We start from the raw sequence: 20,742 nt of genomic DNA, 5'->3' as shown, positions 1-20,742 counted from the left end.
ACAAGCAGAAGAAAACAGTGGCAAATATAGCCGGAATACTATTCCGTCTTCCTGCGTGCTCAGATTGGAGAAGGAAAGACAGGAGTAGGTTTTGCCGCCATATTGTCTTCGAGGAGTAGAAAGTGCTGTATTTGAGGAGTGTACACGGAACACTCACTCACATTATGCGAATTTTCATTGTATTCTGTGAAAACGCCTCAGCGGAATTGTCACGAATGCATTCATTCACACGTTCACGAGGAATCCTTAATAAAGCCCAAAATAAATACATTCTTCACATGACCCGCAGTCTACGTCGCCTCAGAAAGATTACTACGGTAAAACCATTATTATATTGAATTAACTGAGCATGCGGGATGCGTCATTGCACGACCGCACGATAAACGAAAAATTGTGTTCTCACAACGACACTGACGACACCTGTGAGCATAAATATAAAGTAGAAACCGTAAGTTTCGTCACATCCGCAGGCAGAGAAATTCTTTAGAAAACACACGTACGGTCTGCACTGGAGTATGCTAGTACGGTGCGGGAACCGCCTACCATGGCTGACAAAGAAAAATTTGAGAAAGTGCTGTCTTTCGCGGCTCGACACGTAATTGGAAAGCTATTTAAACCTCATAAATTCAGAGCTACAATAGTTAGAAAGGTTCTAGCTTGGGAATCATTACACCACCGCACAGCTAAGCTAAGGCTCAAACTTTTCCAACACATATCATTATCATCATCATCAGCCTGACTACACCCACTGTCGGGCAAAGGCCTCTTCCATGTCTCTCCAATTAGCCCTGTCCTCCAACACATATACTAATCCCATATTGGCATTCCATGCGGAACATTCATATTCAAACCATACTACGTATCTGTACGCCCTGACCATGGCTAAAAACTGCGCGAATATAAATGTATGACCGTAGCATACAGCAACTCCTTTGCTTCCAAAAACCACTCGTCTATGGAACTGTTTGTCAGCCGTTGTTTCGCCTATCTCATCAAATTTCCGCTTCGAGACAGCAGGTCACGGCATTTCATTGTTAGATTAGGAGCTGTTGTCTGTGTACAGCGGCCGCGCTTCGTGTGTTCCGTGTATGTCACACTGTATTCCACTATGTTCTCATCTTTGCGCAGAATACTAGTGCGAAACACCGGTTAGAAGTTGTATATTGAATTACTTCTGCATTGGCGCGTGTACTGCGCTCATGTTATTGTTTTTCATTATTTTGTAGACTCCAAAACCTACACCCAAATGTCATGAAACCTGTGCACGTGCCCATTTAACTTTAAAACCAATATTCGCCACAACGCCCACTTATGCGTCATAAAAACTTCAGCACCCAGCCGAACTATATCCCTCACCCTAAATCCATGCACTGCTCACACCCCAGGATATTCCAGCAATGCGAAGGCCACAGTGCAACAACCGCCCCGTAAGTTTCCGGATTGATAATGTGCCATGCATGGCCATGCCTGACGCACGTACACTTAACAGGCCTAACCGCACACACTAAACCAGCGCTCAAGAGGAACCTAGCACATCCCAATTAGCGTAAGCTCACGACTAGTTACTGCAATCGGCTATCGCTACACTGTCAGCTAAAACCATTGCTAAAGCTAATGTGAATGAAGGTGCATGAGATCAATGGACATATTACTCACGTTCGAAGAATCACTGAACATGAATGCCTCCCCGCATAACCCGAGCTTCCTACCTTATTCGTCTCGCCTGTTTTCTTAAAACCAGTTGCTGGGCAAGTTGGTATTTCATGCTTACATGCACCTGTCACGCCGGACGCACGCATTATATAGATGCATGAGAGAGCGACCATGCCTGAAGCCTCCGACCAAATACCCCTAAACCATCACCACCATCCTCAGAGGCCATGAGTGGTTATTGCAAAGGCCTAGCCGGTAGTGTTGCGACAGTGTAGCGACAGTGTAGCGACAGTGTAGCGCCATAAATGCAACACTCGTCCTACGTTTTCACCCCGAGTAGTATTTTGCACACCGTAGCTACCGCGGAAGTTCAAATTTCTTCAATGGAAAACGTCGGGTGCTTTTTGGTACGAAGGCTGATCAGCAACGAAACCCAGAGTCGGCTTTGGCTGGCGGCAGTGGTCCCAAAAATCTCAGATGGCGTCACCGTGGCACCAAAAAAAAAAAATAACATGTCCTTCCGAAGGTGCGAGGATGTGCACACCGGGCATTCGTATTGAGAGGCAAGCGCGTGACCAATAGGCGGCAAAACCGTGTTGCATCTTGGTGAACACAGGAGAACGTAATACATGCGTTTCCTTACGACTGTATGCTAGTGGGTTGGTATGCCATTGGGAAAGAAGAGGAAAAGTTTAAAAAAAAGATAAAAAGTAATGAAATGAAAACATCGCTTTCACATTCAAAGTACGTAAGTTGTATGATCAACTGCTCTCTGCAAATCTTTTCTTTGAATTTTCTTTTTTTTTTCATTTGTGTGTGTATGTTTTTGCAGGAAACAGCACTGCTGAAAGTGATGCCAAACCACATTACTTTGGGTAAGCGGTATTTCCATCGACCACTGTGGCACAAACCAACATTTATAACCACCATTTCTTCCTTTCCACACTCCCCGGTGTTTTACAAATCACTGCTGTAATCATTATGTAGATTGCGTCAGTAAAGAACAAAGAATAGTTCTAACACTGTAGTTTCTTGCGCTTCTCCGGAGCAATAAAAGCCGCAATAAGCTTCAGTGCAGGCGTAATTTAACGCACAAAAATGAAGCAAGACGCAAATGTTCGCCTGCGGTTTTTGTCATCTGCAGACCTGAATGGCACTTGGATCAACGAGTGCAATTCGCGTAAAACTGGAGAGTAGCTTTTTTATATAGTTTCTTGTCTCATTAGTCGAATTCGAGTTTACCGGCCGAATCCGCCCTACCACGTCGAAGAATGTTTGATGCAGCCATGCGGTTTCATGAAATATAAAATAACTGCGATGTAATCGCTCCTACGGGGCTCTTATCCACTCCAACTCTTATGTCATCCTTCCGCGAGAACCGGCTAGGCAAGCGAGAAAAAAATAGCAACCATAACTTTGTTTTTCTGTATGCCCCATGTAACCCCAATGTTCTCCGACTCACTGCAGAAGTTGGCCGTGTAGGCCCGTGGTTCAACAAAATAAAATTGGCACTGGCTAAACTTGGCTAACCCTGGAATTCAGCGAAAAGGAAAGACGCTTGCCAAGCGTATGAGCCTCGTTCATGGCAGCTCCGCTTAAGGTCAAAGGTCAACTCAAAGGGCACCCAATGTAAAAGGTCAAAGGTCAGAGGTCAAAGGTCCACTAAACGTCATTGTTTAAGGGCGGGGGTCAAGAGATAGACACCATAACTGTACCACGTACGGTAATACACGGCTAACATGGTTGGGCTGAAGATCGTTCAAGGTCATTCTCCAGCCTACGCGACGACTGCTTTACCTAGCGTCGTGAAGCTTTCCGCTTCGAAATTTACGCACCGTGCAAATCTAACAGGCAGCACCAGTACAAGAGGCCGGTCGTTCTGCTCGTTTTGCTGAGGCTTCTATGGCCGCACAAGGCACGGGCGTTCGACTCCCATACATATTTTGAATATCACCCGCATATATATAGCCTAAATGTCGAAAATCAGCCGCATGAGTGACCACCTAATTGAAAACTCCTGTATCGGTTTCGCGGAAGATTGCTGCGTTAGATAATAAATTTGAAGTTTATGGAGAACACAGTGAATAAGACGGCATTTTTTGCGGTCACTTTAGTGAGCGATCTGATATCCTGTAATCATAGCGGTCCGACAGAACAAGATGTTTCTATGCAGCTCCAATGCTATGCTTCTTTAGCTGTGCCATCTAACACGTTACTAAACGGTTAAAGGTCGGATAAACTTCGTAATAAGTAATTTTTGTAAAATTTGTTCCTAAACCGTAATGACAATCATTACGGGCAGGCCATTGAGCTCTTTTTGTTACATCCACTTTTGCTTGAGAGCATGTGATTCAATTTTTCAAAATTAAACGGCATCCGTACTTATCATTGCTAAATATATACATACATAGAAAAGCTAAAAGCCAACCAGTAATTCACAACCAGCACTATATCCGTTCGGTCTCTTTGGCTAACTAAGAGAAGGGAGTGAAGCAAACTTGGACCGTTTCAGCTGTCAACTCGCTTGCACCATCGGTTCTACCAGACGTGCTCCACACCTGCTCGAAGTAGTGTTACCACGCGCAATTGAACATTTCTAATCGAACAGAAACGCTCTGTTCGAGTCTTTCGGTAAATTGTTTAAAGCAGTAGTTTAACGCAAGATCATTTTCCATGTGACGCCCCATGCCTCTTGTATGCGACTTTTGTGAGCTAGTTGCTATCATGGTCTCAGAACCCTGCTTTGCAGAGGCAGCACGAGCCCAGAGTATTTTGGCACGCTCAGTAGTGGACTAGACGACACAGTATAGGTTACCAGTCGAAGTTTGTGTTTGGAAGCATTGAATAAGAAAATGCGCTCCGCGCAGGAAGCTGCAATTGAAACGACGTTGACAGCAGTTCCTAGAAATAGAAACCATGCAGTACAGCTGTAGCTGCCGTGTATATTAAATAAGTGGCTCAAAGCAAGACGCGGAAGTCGCAGTGAACATCCAGCTGGAAAATCGCCAGACGGCCCCGCATGTCGCCATACAACTGTCAGCTGAGCTGTCGAGCACCCTGCCAGATGGTGTTCTCGGCGCCACTGTGTAATGAACTGGTTGTTCGATTGGGTAGAAAATTAAAAAATTAGAGATCACTGCGGCTACCCGCGTTGGAAGAATGCGAAAGTGTTGACGCCTCCTCGATACTGCTCACCTTTCAAATTTGACGCCATGGTTGTTTTCTCGTTCGCTTGATTGATTGGTTATCGATTAACTCTTATTATACCCTTGTTTCATTCCGGCAACCATTTTGAGATTTCAAAATTTCCGCCACGCTTCGTTCCCGCCCACTCACTATATACCCGTCCAGTCTATTTACCCGTGCATTACCTTTTGCTCCGCCTTAATTACCTGATTGCCTTTAGTTTATTATTTTTATTTTTTATATCTCCTGGTTACGTATCGCTCACTTATCAGTGGTCACGCAATTGCCCATTCCGAGTTTTAAAACTTGGCGCCACGCTCTGGCTCCTTCTACACTTTCGTTTTTTTTTTTTCAAATTTGGCGCTACGCTGTAGCTCCGCCTACTTCCGGCGTTTTCAAATTTCGCGGTTCTTTTGCTCTGGCCCAGCCCACTGTTTTGACATTTTTGGCTCTGCATAATTGACTATTCATCCGATTTAATAATAATAATAATTGGTTTTGGGCGGAAAGGAAATGGCGCAGTATCTGTCTCATATATCGCTGGACACCTGAACCGCGCCGTAAGGGAAGGGTAAAGGAGGGAGTGAAAGAAGAAAGGAATAGAGAGGTGCCGTAGTGGAGGGCTCCGGAATAATTTCGACCACCTGCGGATCTTTAACGTGCACTGACATCGCACAGCACACGGGCGCCTTAGCGTTTTTCCTCCATAAAAACGCAGCCGGCCTGTCGGGTTCGAGCCCGGGAACTCCGGATCAGTAGTCGAGCGCCCTAACCACTGAGCCACCGCGGCGGGGCGAAATTTTTTTTCGGGCAGCATCCTTATATCATCCTCTTTCGATTACAAGCATTTGTTTGACGCTACCTCTTCTGAGTTGCGCACAACTGCTGCCGACACATTGTGCGGAGCCGATCCCCTCCTACATAGCCTAGTCAAGCTTTCGGTTTAATAAATGATTACGCGCACCTTCAACGAGTGCTCCAAAGTGGCAACCGCCGACCGTCGGCTCGGGAAGACGACGCTTATCTGCGCGACCAGAAATAGAAGAATTTGGAGCGCAGAAGAGCTAAGGCTACTTGAAGCTACGAATTATCTAAATAACAAGAACAGCCATTTCTCATTGTTGAAGCCTTTGACTCCTTACGAATGTCAGAATCGCTATACGCTTGGATGCCTCTGCTTGATAGGAACGCTTAGAATCTCTGTATATACTTCTCTAGAGGAAGTACAGTTGCACTTTAGCTTTGTGCGCCTACGCAAATCTGTCGTCTTAACGCGATCACGTCGCAACGAAACATCCGTGCACTGCTCAGAACCCAACACTTCCGCATCGCTTAGAATTTCACTGCAGTCGGAAGCCCGTTGGTTTGTCTATCTTTCCCGAGTGCTGGCACTTTTCTTTTAGCCCAAGTGCTCTTTCTTATGTGGAAAAGTTCTCTTTTACATAAAACGCGTCCTTTTATTACAGAATTTGTTGCTCGTTGAATACGAAACGCACGTCCTTTCTGTAGTTGAAAACTTATGGCGCTAACAATCCATAAGAAGGACTGAAAAATGTGTACACGCGGTGAAGGACTAGAAAGCATGGGACTGCGTGCAAATAAAACAACACGAGAAAAGAAATTTACAGTGATCATAAAAAATAAATTTCACACTACCAAAAGCAATAAATTATATATAAAAGCTAGAAACACGTTAATTATTGCGTAAATATTAAGTAACACAGCAGCCTTATTTCTTTTTTTAGAATAATGCGAGTTGAACAGCAGAACCTAGACGGATTCACCACATTCGCGCTCAAGACCTGCACGGAAAGTATGTCCTGCTGGAACAGTGGCGGTTTTTCTTTCAGCTGTGATGCTTTAGAGATGGAAATGGCGTACCTACTAGCAACTCTGCTCCCGAAGGGCGCATATGCAGTAATTCTAGGAACCTAAACCGAACTGGCTTAGAGTGTAGCCCTCTGAATACGTGCAGCCCTTAGCGCCTATGATCTTGTGCTGACAAATTGAGTGACCGCTCCTTCCCACAGCACAGCCCAGCCTCTCTTCTATCAAGGTCACAACCCATCAGTTACACCATAGGCACTCTTTGGCTGCTGAAAACTAAACCAAAATAACATCAGAGGAAAACTTAATTATAATCCCTGGCTGTGGTGAATTCCACGCGGAGATCCATATTTCCTAAAGTCTTGCGCATCATTCCATGTGAAACAACACAAATCCAAAATTTAATGTTTCTATCACTTCGAATGTCCATGCAGTACACTGGGAGCCATTTCAGACCCGTACTGAAAGTGGCTTTCGAACGCTCCGCAGCTCACCACTCTGCAGCGTTCTCTAGTTATCGGAGTTTTCTAACTGCTCTCCCTGTGATCAGCCAATGATTTTTTTTTACTCATTTCGCTTGCGGCCACCAACATAGTAGTAGAACGATAGTAAGCCGACCTCTAGCGCACTCTCTTTCAGGGGCAGGGCATGCCGTCTGCCTTCCGGAGTAAATTTCTATCACCAAATATAGGTAATGCTTACTCTTAGCAACGGCGTATTGTCCCACTGCAAGGCACAGTAGCTTGACGCAGTTAGCGATGGGAGGAGGCTTTTAAACGTGGAACTGGGGGTCCTAAAGTTAGCAAATAGAGGAGGCTCACATCTTGGTTATGATATTCGTAACTGCTGTTACTTCGCATGTTTAGAAGAGGATGTTTCCTTTACCAACCATAAGTATGTCAATGATTCTGGTGATGGAAATCTACCCCAGGACTTGGGCTGCACACCCTTTCTCCTGAAAGGAGCGCACTAGAGGACAACTTACTCCTTTTTTCCCATTTCGTGCTTAGAATGTATTCCCGTGAAGACGTGGCCACGGTGACTGCAGATCGGACCTCTCATGTCACCAAGTCAAAAGGACTGTAAAATGAAATATAAACGGAGCAAGACGCAATGCCCTTACGGGAAACTACCGACGTTTATTCAGTGATAATTGGTGGTTTCGCTTTTTTGGAAAACCTCTAATCAGTTCCCCTGTTACCTGAACTACTTACAAGTCACGATTCACATGCCCCCTTCCGTCCCTTTTATTAAATGAATGTTACTTGCAAGCCAGGTAGTACAGCGGTACAGCTGCATCCGAGAGGAAATGAACGAATTCAAACTCTCTTTTTGTAGGTACAACAGGTAAAAGAAAAAGTTATTTAGCTATTTGTACACCGGGCCATATGTTTAAAGTATCACTCGACCATCGACACGCCGGCTTCTCACCCACTTATCACGGCGCGGGGCGGCCAAAAAGTGAAAATAACACATGTTTATCTAGCTTGTTTGGCCGCTCGAATCCCTGATAAGTGTCTGAGAAGGCAGCGGGTCAATGGTCGTATGACACTGTTAAAGAATGCGCCGGGAGTAGCTATTCTAAGGAACGTAAGCAGGTACGAGGTACACAGAGCCAACCGTAAACACGTAATGATTATATGGCTTGACTTTTCTTTAAAGCGGTATTGTGCCCACCGTCATGACTTATTAATACGGGCACAAGAAATAGGAGGTTGGGATTTTCAGATTATCATCAGGAGCTCACGGAAAAGCCGTGATTGAAGCAGAGCAGGGGTTACTTTGGGTGTTTGATACTTTAAGCTCCGAAAGCACGGAGTGAAATTTTGCATGAAAAACGGCTGCGGTGGATGGTCTAAAACCGGTGGGTAGAGATTTGATAGTCGAATATTTGCACACAAGGTATATTTTCCTGGAGAGGAAACTGGATTAAGAACTGTAACCATTACATGCGCTGGATACTAGAACAGGGTAAGAGACAGCATTAAGCGCTAGGTTATAGAGCCCAAAGGAACGAAGTTACTAGGTTCAGTAATGCAAATTCGATTGAGGAAGAAGGGAATGTCTGAAAACCGGCTAATGTACAGAGCATAAAGGAAGAGATAGGCACAATGGATGCCAGTGCGGAAAATGATTCCTCGCGGCCGACATTGAGCCTCTTCAAAATGCGGCATTTTGATCTGTTACGAGAAGGTTTTGAGCGTCTCCTTTTTTCGACACCGCCTCCAAACGGATGCCAAGAAAAGTTCAGTTCAGCAATGGTGCAGCATGTCATCTCCTAATAGCTGCAGCTTTTATACTATCGTTATCAATGCATTAGTATTAGAAAGAAAACCAAGGGTCCCACGTATATTCAACAAAGCGCAGAGCAGAGAAAAAATGTGTCAATGATGGCGTCCAGTGGGATTCGAACCCGCGTCAGCTTCGCTTGTCGCTGCTTTAGATCAGTCGTCCACCGCCACAGCCTTTCTCCCCGCGTGTTAACTGCCAGCCTGTCGAGCCGTGCTTAGTAAATCGCCGTCCTCGTCAACTCTCCTCCGTGTGCAATACACTCTAAACTCAACAGCACGCCGTAACTTGCCCCAACAAATTCGAAAATAACTCAAATGACTTCAAAAATTTTCAAATCATCACAAGCAGCCAACCTCGCCACGTGTTAAAGTGCCCGCCACTCGCGTTGCGGCACTAGTCGGCGAAGCTGCGCAGAGATGGCGCCCTAATTTCATGCCTTATTAGAGTGTCTCGATGACAGCGCCGGGTGGAGACAACTTAAGCGACGCCGCCATATTGAATCACAACTGGCCTCTCCCATGTACAGCGAAATACTCATCTGGTAGCCCAGTGTAGCTATCGCTGCAAAAGGCCGTTCAAGTTAAATAAAGCACTCTGAAGCGCGCCGAGAGCATTAACGGCGCCTTTACAAACGCTAGCACCGCTGATCCCGTGTGATTCATTGTGGCGGCGTCGCTGAAGTTGTCTCCACCCCGGCGGCGATGGCATCGAGGCACCCTAATGCCGCATAAAACCCCTCAATAGATTTAAGGTAACGACATCTCTCTCCTCCTCCTATGCCAGCGCTCCTCCTCTGGCTCCTCCTGGGCGCCGACGGTGGCTGCACCTAGGCTGGGTATGCTAGCAGACGATCCCAACAACCGCCTTTTGGCGCGCAGCAGACCGCGCGCCCGAATGAATTTTGTGTTGCGGTTTTTGCCTTGGCTTCGGTCGAAATGACATAATGACATGGAAGATCGAAAAAATTACTGAAATCGAAGTTACTGAAATAACTGCCGTGACCAACGCTGCGCTGCTTTACCGAAACTTTTTGTCCTGGTGGTGGTGGTGGTGGTAAACATTTATTATTTACAAGGAGGTGTTTGGGCCCAGGCCCTACGGCCCAGGTCCTCACAAATCTAGGTGCAGCCCCTATTCCGGAGCCCCAATGGCGTCTAGCGCCGCTCGCGCCCTGGCGACCAAGGTCCGTTGGGACTGCAGGTCATGGCAGTTGAGCAGCGCCGCCTCCCAGGCCTCCCTAGTAAGGTGGGAGATGAAGGATTGGGAAGGGTGGGGATTGGAAGGGCAGGCCCAGACCATATGGAAAACGTCCGAGAACGTCGCTCCGCACAGCCTGCAGCCACCATCAAATTCTGAATTGAAGTGTTTCAATACTGCCGGGCACAGCATTGTATTTGTAAAAATTTTGAGAAGAAGCCGTTCGTCTGCTCTCCGGAGACCCTTACAGGGTTCCGGAAAGCGACGATGACTGTCCTTATAATATGTAGTGATGTCTTTGAATGAAATTAGATATTAGGTAGGCTCGTAGTAGGCTTCCTGAGCAAGTGTGAGTGCCCGGGGAGGGAGCGCGCGGGCCGCCTGATCGGCTAACTCATTGCCTTGGAGTCCCTGGTGGCCGGTAGCCCAGATGAGGTTACAGTTTGGAGGGTCGCTGGACCGACAGCAATTTTGTCGGATGCGCCAGGCGAGAGGAAGTATCCAGCCCAGCTCATAGTTCCGACAGGCCCCCTTCGAGTCGGTAATGATGTGTTTCACTTGTGGGAGAGAGAGTGCGAGCGCAATCGCGAATTCTTCCGCGTGTGTTGCGCTGTAGGCGCGGAAAGTGAGTCTTGCCACTGTGGTGTTGTCGTGGACCACTGCTGCGGTGAACCACCCCCCACGGTGGGGACCGGCGATGTCCTGTCCTGCGATCGCTTTGATTGCGGAGCATACGTTGGATGTTGCATGCGCGAGCGAGTTCGCGGCACTATAGTGAATATACTCAGCGCGTTGTGTTCCCAACGCTCGCGCTTTGGCGCGCAGCGGACCGCGCGCCCGAATGAATTTGTTGTTGCATTTTCTCCCTCTTATTCAGCCGCATGGCATGGGAGGAACAAAAATTACCCAAATAACTGCCCCGACCCACGTCGCACTGCTTTATCGGAACTTTTCGTACTGCGATCGCTTTGATCGCGGTGCACACGGTGGAAGTGGAGTGAGCTACCGAGCTCGCGGCACTGTAGTGAATGCATCTCAGAGTCGTGTTTTTCAACCGGCATCTTTTGCCCAATCTTATTAAAAATTTAACGCCGCAAAGAGGAAGTGGACCGACATGCGGCCTAGGCTTTATTTGAAAGAATGGCGGTTTAAGACTCCTATATTATATTCTCTCAAAGGTGCGTTCGCTCTGGCAACGGGCTGTGCTATTAAGTGTGTAGATGATTACTCGTCTAAATTTTAATTATTTTAGTGCAGGAAAGCTAGGAGATTATTTCGGAGTTAATATAACTCGGGCACCTCGCAGGCTGCCGTTAAAAATGTCCGACTGACGGTTGCCTCGTAATGTTTGTTTGTAAATAGGTGAATATGTACGATGCCCTATAGGTGCGCACTGTAACACGGTTGTGATCAGAATTTTGATGCAGGTTTAATAGTTTGGGTTGATTAACAACAACCAAAAAAGGCATTTAAACTCTGTTTCGTGAGAAACTACAGCGCCGCATGAGTCATTCGAATGCTGCTTGTTTATGTGACTATCATCTTGGGTCAGCATATGCAATAATGGCTGGTAAGAGAACATTGCCTTCCCTCTTGTGATCTCCATGCCTAACGCGCAGTAGACTGGACTGCCGCAGTTAATCGCTTTCGGTCGAAGTAGCGTGCAACAGAAAAAATCTCAAATGCTGAAAAATCAAAACTCGAATTTACTCAGTTCTCTCTGAAGCAATGACGTTGGTTAGTTTAGGAATCGCGAGCTACATGAACAGTGGGGGCTTCAACAGCGATAACCACCCCTTTGGCGTCGAGTTCGTGAGCGATGGAGTCCAACTGCAACAAAACAAATACGTCCAGCGATGTGCCAAACATGAAAGATATACCTGCACCACGAGCAGCATGAACAGCGTAGGCTCAAATGGCAAGAACCGCCCTTTTACTATCGAATTCGTGAGCGATTGAGTCCATCTGTAACGACCCAAATACGGCAAGCAATGCGCGCAACATAAGCATGTAAAACGGGTATCAAACAGCTTGAACCGCATATTCAGTATGGGGTACGTAAGCGAAGGAGTCCAACTGCGACAAAAAGGCCTGCAGCAGTGCGCAAGATGAGAGCTAGACATCCAACGCGAGCAGCGTAAACATGGGGGCTCAAACAATATGAAGCGTAACTTTCGAGTCGAGCCAGCGAAAGAGTGTCTGCAACCACGTCGACACGCCACGAAATGCGCGCAACATCAAAGCTGCACCTGCAGAATCTAGCAGGGCTGGCACAGTAGGCATAAGACAACAAGAAGCACAGCTTTCGTAGCCAACGAGCGAACGAGTCCATCTACAACTATGCCAAAGAGCATTTACTGCGAAGAAAGACTGCAGTCGCTCGCGCTTCGCACCAAATCACCCGAAAACAACTGACAACTGAAGAACGGCCACTCACCTCACAAAGTGGGGGATCCAGGAGATAAAAGTTTCCCCGGCCGATCCTGTGCATCCAAACATTTTGGCGAGCCGCTTTCCTTTTCCGGACGGAATTGCAAAAAATCTTTTCCCTCTCCCTCCTCGCTTGTCGCATCCATGCGCGCAACAGAAGCTCGGCATCGCCGCAACGTGTAGACGCCGTCAAAGATGAAAAAACACTTCCCTCCAAAACTGTTGCAAAAAAAGAAAACGAAGCGAGACTCCTACGCCCGGGAATGGCGCAGGCGTCTGCTGCGGAAGATAAATGAACGCGCTAACACGTGACCACGGCAGCTCGGCCAATGGGAGGCTCGATTATCTAGCGGCGCGCTAGCAGAGAAGGGAAGCTGGCAATTTCAAAGCTTTGCATTACTTTTGCTTCATTCAGAGGCTTTAATGCCGCATAGTGTTGCTGTATATGCTCTCGCAGGGAGCAGAGTTGTGCGAAGGTCCGCCACAATGTTCCACGCTGTGCGGGAAAGCCGCTCCCTGAGCGTACAGAAGCTGCGTTCATGGCCTCGCTCTGTAGAGCGCATGGGCTTATCTGTTTTGTTTTTTTTCGTAGAAATTGCACTCGAGCGCAAGTTTCTAAACGTAACGTCGAAAACTAATTTGCCGAGGTTTTGCATGCAGCATGAAAAAAAAATCGCGAAAGGTTACCAACAAATCGTAGGCATGACAAACTGAGGAAAAAATACTAGTAACGGCCTGCGATTGTTTCTTTCTGGGACAAGTAATTTCAGATGGACCAGCAGTCCCGTTCCGAATATGACAGCGTCTGTCCCGTCCATTGTTCCTGCGTGTACGTCTTAATAAATCTATGTGTATATATATATATATATATATATATATATATATATATATATATATATATATATATATATATATATATATATATATATATATATATATATATATATATATATATATATATAGGTAAAGTAAATGATGGGCTCGTTTTTTTGACAAACTTATGAAGGGAGCCAACAGTCGCCGAAACCAAGGTACATAGGAGAATGTGTAATTTTTTTATGTATTGTGCTTATCAGAGGAATAATAGTACTTAGATTAATCTATCGCTTAAAAAATTATTCTTAAAGCAGCAGAAAAACAACCATAACCATTCCGCCGGTGGGATCCGAACCCACGACCTCCGAACCTTGGTTTTGGTGGCTCCCTTCATGAACGCGGTATGACGTCATACCAAACGGCGGCGGCGGCGATTCCATTCCATTCCATTCCAAAAACTTTTATTTCCATCAGAAATGGAGGCCCCCTACTCCCTACCCCTGGCGCGCACGCCTAGGGGCAGGGGCCGGGGCCTCCGCGACTAGATGCAGGCAAAGAGTTGCTGGCTCTTCGCGGCCTCTACCGCCAGATGGATGGCTTTCCTCTGCATGGCGGGGTCCGCGCTTTGCAGAAGGGTCTCCTAGGCTTCTCGACTATTTATTCCTTCATTGACCCCTGGGGAGTGTGTGCATTGCCAGATTATGTGGTCGAGGTTCCCCCTCTCCCCGCATGCCTTACATTTATCGTCTATGTCTTCGTCTTTCAGGACGTGTGATGCCCATACCGGATTTATGTAGTTTCCTGCCTGTAATCTGCGCCAAGTTGTTGCCTCTCTGTTTCCGAGCTCTTTGTCCGGTGGAGGGACAGTTCTTCGCTGTAATCTGTAGTTTTCTATTATCTCCGTGTATGTCTGTAGTCTCTCGTCAAGCTCCTTGCAATCGGGCGCGGCTCTGCTCTTGCCCGGAGGTAGATATCTCGGGCTAAGAGGTGCGCCGCCTCGTTGCCTGGAACTGTCGTGTGAGCTGGTGACCATATGAGGCTAATTTTTCTATCAATTTTCCTTCGAACTAGTATTCGCACCGCTTCTGGTGCTACTCTGCGCCTTCCGTAATTGTAGATGGCTGTTTTGCTGTCGCTTATTATGTAACTTGCCTTGGTGCCTACGCAAGCAAGCGCTATTGCTTCTTCTTCCGCTACCTCTGGATTGCGGCTGCGTATTGTTGCTGCCAAGATTGCTTTACCTTGGCCATCCACTAGCGAGGCTACTGCTGCTCCCAGTTTGCCGCTCGCCGCATCTGTGTATGCCACTGTCTCGCTGTTTACTTCGCTGAAGCGTTTGACTAGTGCTTCAGCTCTTTTTCCCTCCTTTCCCGAGCCGCGCGTTGTGACGTCATGCCAGATGGCGCCGCGAGCGCGCAAAGCACAGTAACTGTCTCACGTATCTCGGTGGACACCCGAACAGCGCCGTAAAGAAAGCGATAAAGATGGAGGGAAAGAATAAAGAGAAAACTGAAAATCATGTTGCATTTTGAGGAAAGGCGCGGCGCACCCACTCCTCCTCCCCGGTTGCCATGGTAACGGCGCATGCGCACAACTCTCCTCCCGCATGTACCATGGTACAGGCGCATGCGCACAAGTGGCATCTCGCCTGTACCGCGAAATGCTCGACAGGTAGCCTAGTGTAGCTCCCGCTACAAAAGCAGCAGATTGCACAGCAGTCGCCGTAGCTCAGTTGGTAGAGCACCGGAGCCCCGCCGCGGTGGCTCAGTGGTTAGGGCGCTCGGCTACTGATACAGAGTTCCTGAGTTCGAACCTGACCGCGGCGGCTGCGTTTTTATGGAGGCAAAACGATAAGGCGCCCAGGTGGTCGAAATTATTTCGGAGCCCTCCACTACGGCACTTCTTTTTTCTTTCACACCCTCCTTTATCCCTTCCCTTAAGGCGCGGTTAAGGTGTCGAACGATTTGCGAGACAGATGCTGCGCCATTTCTTTTCCCCAGAAACCAATTATTATTATTATTATTATTATTATTATTATTATTATTATTATTATTATTATTAAGAGCACCGCAAGCGATATCCGGAGGTCGTGGAATCGGATGCCACCGGCAGCATGGTTGTTTTTCTGGTGCTTTATAAGTAATTACCCTTAGGTGACAGATTAATCGAAGTGATACTCTACCATAGATTGGCAACACAAATTAAAAAAACAAATAGAAACGTTCCCCTATGCACCATGGTTTCGATGGCTATTGGCTTCCTTCATATGTCTGTAAAACGAGCCCCTCATTTCATTTGCCTTATATATTGTAACGTGAAGATGTGCACACCAAAAGGGAAAAATATATTTACAGGGAAACAGCTTACAGCCACGCAGCCGAACAACCGGGCACGCGAAGCCCAGCCGCAGAAACGCACTTCGTCCTCTTCGCGTTCCAAGCGCGAGCGCACCAAGCACGAGCGTTCCAAGCACAAGCACAACCGTAGCATAACTCCCGGCGGCAAAAGCACCGTCCCGGTGCTAAGTGGATGATGTAGCAGGCGTGTGGTACGGTTTGAGACGGACTACATGAACGACGTCAGTCAAAGGGCTAGTGGACGACGTCGGAGCATGAAGAGGTGTAATCTCGTAGGTCACGTCGGTCACCTGACGGAGAACTCGATAAGGGCCACTGTACTGACGTAGAAGTTTCTCAGAGAGACCTACACGGCGAGAAGGAGACCAAAGGAGGACGAGTGAGCCCGGCGGATAGTGTACTGGGCGATGCCGGCGGTCGTAAACTGACTTCTGGTAGGTCTGAGATGCGGTGAGCCGGTCTCGGGCGATTTCACGGGCCATAGTTGCTCGGGAGATGGCGTCACGTGCATACTCTGAGGTCGAGGCAGTAGAACTCGGTAGTAATGTATCCAATGGCAGCGCAGGATGCCGACCAAACAGAAGGTAGAAAGGAGAATAGCCGGTGGTATCATGCCGCGACGAATTATAAGCAAATGTTACATAAGGCAAGGCAACGTCCCAATCGCGGTGGTCGGGCGAGACATACATGGATAGCATATCGGACAGAGTCCTGTTGAGGCGCTCGGTAAGCCCGTTCGTCTGGGGATGGTAAGCTGTAGTGAGCTTATGCTGCGTGCCACAGGACCGGAGGATATCGTCAACTACTCGGGACAAAAAGTAGCGGCCGCGGTCCGTCAGCAATTGGTGTGGAGCGCCGTGGTGAAGGATTACGTTCTGCAATAGGAAGTCGGCGACATCGGTTGCGCAACTTGTTGGTAACGCACGCGTGATAGCGTACCGGGTCGCATAGTCGGTCGCGACAGCAATCCAACGGTTGCCGGAGCAGGACGTCGGAAAAGGTCCGAGAAGGTCGAGTCCAACACGGTAGAATGGTTCGAGAGGTACGTCAATAGGCTGTAGAAGGCCAGCAGGCAACGTTGATGGTCTCTTCCTGCGTTCATAAAGGTCGCAGGAGGCAACGTAACGCCGAACAGAGCGGTACAGACCAGGCCAAAAGAAGCGGCGTCGGACCCGATCGTATGTGCGGGAGACGCCGAGGTGGCCTGCGGTCGGTAGGTCGTGTAGTTCCGCTAGGACAGATGAACGGAGACGGTGGGGAACGACTAGCAGGAGCGGAGGTCCGTCAGGACGAAGGTTGCGGCGGTATAGGACGCCATCCTGAATGACGAACAGTTGCAATGAAGGATCTCGGCTGGCACAGTTGAGGCGATCAATGAGAATACGCAAGGAAGAGTCTTGTCGCTGCTCGTCCGCGATGTTAACCAGATCGGAGATAGCGAAGAGGCACGGGCCGAGGTCGTTGTCTCCAGGATCAGGCGGCTCTACAGGGTGCCGAGACAGGCAGTCGGCGTCTTGATGGAGACGCCCTGACTTGTAATGAACAGTGTAAGAATACTCTTGGAGGCGCAACGTCCAACGTCCGAGCCGGCCTGTGGGGTCTTTCAGTGAAGACAGCCAACAAAGGGCGTGGTGATCGGTCACTACGGAGAATGGACGGCCAAACAGGTACGGTCGGAACTTAGCTACAGCCCAAACAAGAGCTAGACACTCGCGCTCTGTAATTGAGTAATTTCGCTCAGCTGTAGAAAGGAGGCGGCTGGCATATGCAATAACGCGTTCTTGCCCTTGGTGACGTTGGGCTAGCACGGCGCCAATCCCATAACCGCAGGCGTCTGTGCGAACTTCAGTCGGAGCCGACGGATCAAAATGGGCCAGAATAGGTGGGGAGGTGAGTAAGTCGACTAGCGAAGAAAAGGCCTCCTCTTGGGCAGGGCCCCAGGTAAAAGGGGTGTCTTTCTTTAGAAGGTCGGTCAGGGGGCGAGCGGTGCCGGCAAAATTTTTGATGAAACGGCGGAAGTACGAGCAGAGGCCGACGAAGCTGCGCACATCCGTAGACGATTGGGGAATAGGGAAGTCCTTGACGGCTTTAACTTTAACAGGATCCGGGCGGACACCAGAAGCGTCGACTAGATGTCCGAGAATGGTGAGTTGGCGGCGACCGAATTGACATTTCGACGAATTGAGCTGTAGCCCGGCTCTACGGAAGACAGAAAGAATGCTCGCCAGTCTTTCGAGGTGCGTGGTAAACGTGGGCGAAAAAACCACAACATCGTCGAGGTAACATAGACATGTGGACCATTTAAAGCCGCGAAGCAAGGAGTCCATCATTCTTTCGAAGGTAGCTGGCGCATTACAGAGACCGAATGGCATAACTTTAAACTGATATAAGCCGTCCGGTGTGACGAATGCCGTCTTTTCGCGGTCATTGTCATCAACAGAGATTTGCCAATACCCGGACCGAAGGACAATTGAAGAGAAAAATTTGGCTCCGTGAAGGCAGTCCAAAGCATCGTCTATTCTTGGGAGTGGATAGACGTCTTTTTTTGTTATGTTCTTTAGGTGCCGGTAATCAACACAAAAGCGCCAGCTGCCGTCCTTCTTTTTAACCAGCACAACTGGTGAGGCCCAAGGGCTCGACGAGGGCTCTATGATGTCTTTACTGAGCATCTTGTCCACCTCTTGCTGTATGATGGTGCGTTCTGTACTGGACACTCTGTAGGGTCGTCTGTGAATAGGAGCTGCGTCACCGGTGTTGATGCGATGCGTGACCACAGATGTTCGAGCCAAAGGGCGGTCATCGAAGTCAAAGATGTCGCGAAAAGACGACAGAAGATACCGAAGGTCGTGAGCTTGCCCTGGTAAGAGGTCAGCAGCAATCATTTTTGCATATTCATCAGGTGGTGGGACGTCAGAGTCGCGGCAGTTCGACGAGGGTGGGGCGCTTCTCACCGCCGATACGACGCATTCGGCAGCAGGGCACAGCGTGGCGAGCGACATACCTTGTGGGAGCGGCTGAACGTAAGAGGCAAAGTTGAGAACCGGAAGGGACGCTTGATTTGCCGACATGGTGACAACTGTATGCGCAAGGGCAATACTGCGTGTAAAGGGCACATCAGGAACCGGAGTAATGATGTAGTCACCATCGGGAACTGGCGGGACAGAGGAGAAACGGACATAAGTGGCGGCATCGGGGTCCAGGCGGACAAAGTCGGCGGTGCACAGTCGGTGAACAATTGGATCCGGTGGCTCTGAAGGAACAGGTAGAGCGAGTTGAACGATGCTTGTGGCGCAATCTATAAGGGCGGAATGGTCGGTGAGAAAGTCAAGGCCGAGAATGATGTCATGAGGGCAGTGTTCGAGGACAGTGAAGAGCACAGAAGTATGGCGGCCGGCTATTGAAACACGAGCAGTACACATTCCGACGACAATAGACATACCGCCATCTGCAACACGGACCACAGTTGAGGGGGCAGGAGTGAGCACTTTCCTTAGGCGACGGCGAAGACGAGCATTCATGACTGAGACGTGCGCTCCAGTGTCGATCAGAGCGGTAACAGGGACCCCGTCCACGTCGACGTTAAGGATGTTCCGATGAGCATGAAGAGTTAAAGGAGGGTTTTCTGGTCGGGTCGTCAGAGCAGCATCACCCCCAGACGCTGCAGCCATCAGTTTTCCGACCGGGAGCGGGCATATGGGGCCGGCGACGAAGGGCGGCGAGGTCGGGGCGATGGAGATCGACGGCGCTGAGGTGACGACGAACGGTTGGTAAGCGGGGTCTGAGCGTGGTGGCCAGAAGAGGTCGTTTCCGAGGGCGAGGGAGAGCGGCGGGAATATGCAGAACCCGGCGGGTAGCGGCTGTAGGTCGAGGACGGACGGCTTCGGCAGTGTCGAGATATGTGGCCAACTCGGGAGCAGTTGAAGCAGATGGGCCTGTCATCAGGTGTTCTCCATTCACTGGATTGCGGCTGCGTCGAGGGTAGTATGCACGTTCAGAACCGAGCTCCGGGGACATGCGGCGAGCATATGGGGCACTAACTGAGCAAACAGGTTGAATCCCAAGATTGGCAAATTCTTTGCGAACGACAGCCTGTATAAGGGATACTGCTGGAGTACTGTCTGTTGCGGGTGGATGAAACGCAACGGGGGACATTGCCTCTACTTCTTGGCGCACAAGTCGTGTCAGGCTCTCAGATGTCGGCAGACGGCTCGGTGGAGTCGAGTCTACACAGGACGACGTCGCAGTCGTATTCGGCAACCGCGTGAACTGCGGAGAAATTCGGCGGCTCTTCGCTTGTTCGAACCGGCGGCATTCCTTGATGATTGCGTCAACCGTTCCGCAGTCCTTGTATACAAGAAGGTTAAAGGCGTCATCTGCGATGCCTTTGAGCACGTGACCTACTTTGTCGCACTCTGACATAGTGGCGTCGACTTTCATGCAGAGAGCTAATATGTCCTGAATGTATGATACATAGGACTCTGTGGACGTTTGTGCACGGCATGCGAGCTCCTTCTTCGCAGCGAGCTGACGCCCGAATGGCTTACCAAACAGGTCACAAAGCTTGCGCTTGCAGAGATCCCAGCTGGTGAGTTCATCCTCGTGGGTCTCGAACCATACCCTGGCAGTGCCCGTCAGGTAGAAGATGACGTTGGCCAACTTTAGGGTCGGGTCCCACCTGTTGTGTGTGCTCACGCGCTCGTACATTGCGAGCCAGTCCTCCACGTCGACGCCGTCCGTTCCGTTGAAGGTCCCAGGATCTCTCGGATGGGCAATGATGAACGCCGGGTTGGCGGACGCCGACGGAGCGGCCCCTTCGCTGGTCATGGTTGAAGAGCCGGCGAGCTGACGACCGCTGCGGAGTTCCGTGCTTGCTGTGGCTGTACCCCGCACCTCCACCAATAATGTAACGTGAAGATGTGCACACCAAAAGGGAAAAATATATTTACAGGGAAACAGCTTACAGCCACGCAGCCGAACAACCGGG

The 20,742-nt window shown here is 49.0% G+C and overlaps 1 protein-coding gene across 2 annotated transcripts in view; it reads left to right on the top strand.

Moving 5' to 3' along the window:
- Nucleotides 1-20,742, top strand: part of LOC144109908 (caspase-7-like) — a 63,324-nt gene that overhangs the window by 7,611 nt on the left and 34,971 nt on the right. For both annotated transcript variants that reach the window (XM_077642676.1, XM_077642677.1), the window contains exon 2: nt 2,486-2,528. In XM_077642676.1, coding sequence (XP_077498802.1) covers nt 2,486-2,528 — 43 coding nt within the window. The remainder of the gene's footprint in view (nt 1-2,485; nt 2,529-20,742) is intronic.

This window comes from Amblyomma americanum, chromosome 11, assembly GCF_052857255.1.
Source record: "Amblyomma americanum isolate KBUSLIRL-KWMA chromosome 11, ASM5285725v1, whole genome shotgun sequence".
Lineage (NCBI taxonomy): Eukaryota > Metazoa > Arthropoda > Arachnida > Ixodida > Ixodidae > Amblyomma > Amblyomma americanum.
This window is presented reverse-complemented; position numbering and strand designations above follow the sequence as displayed.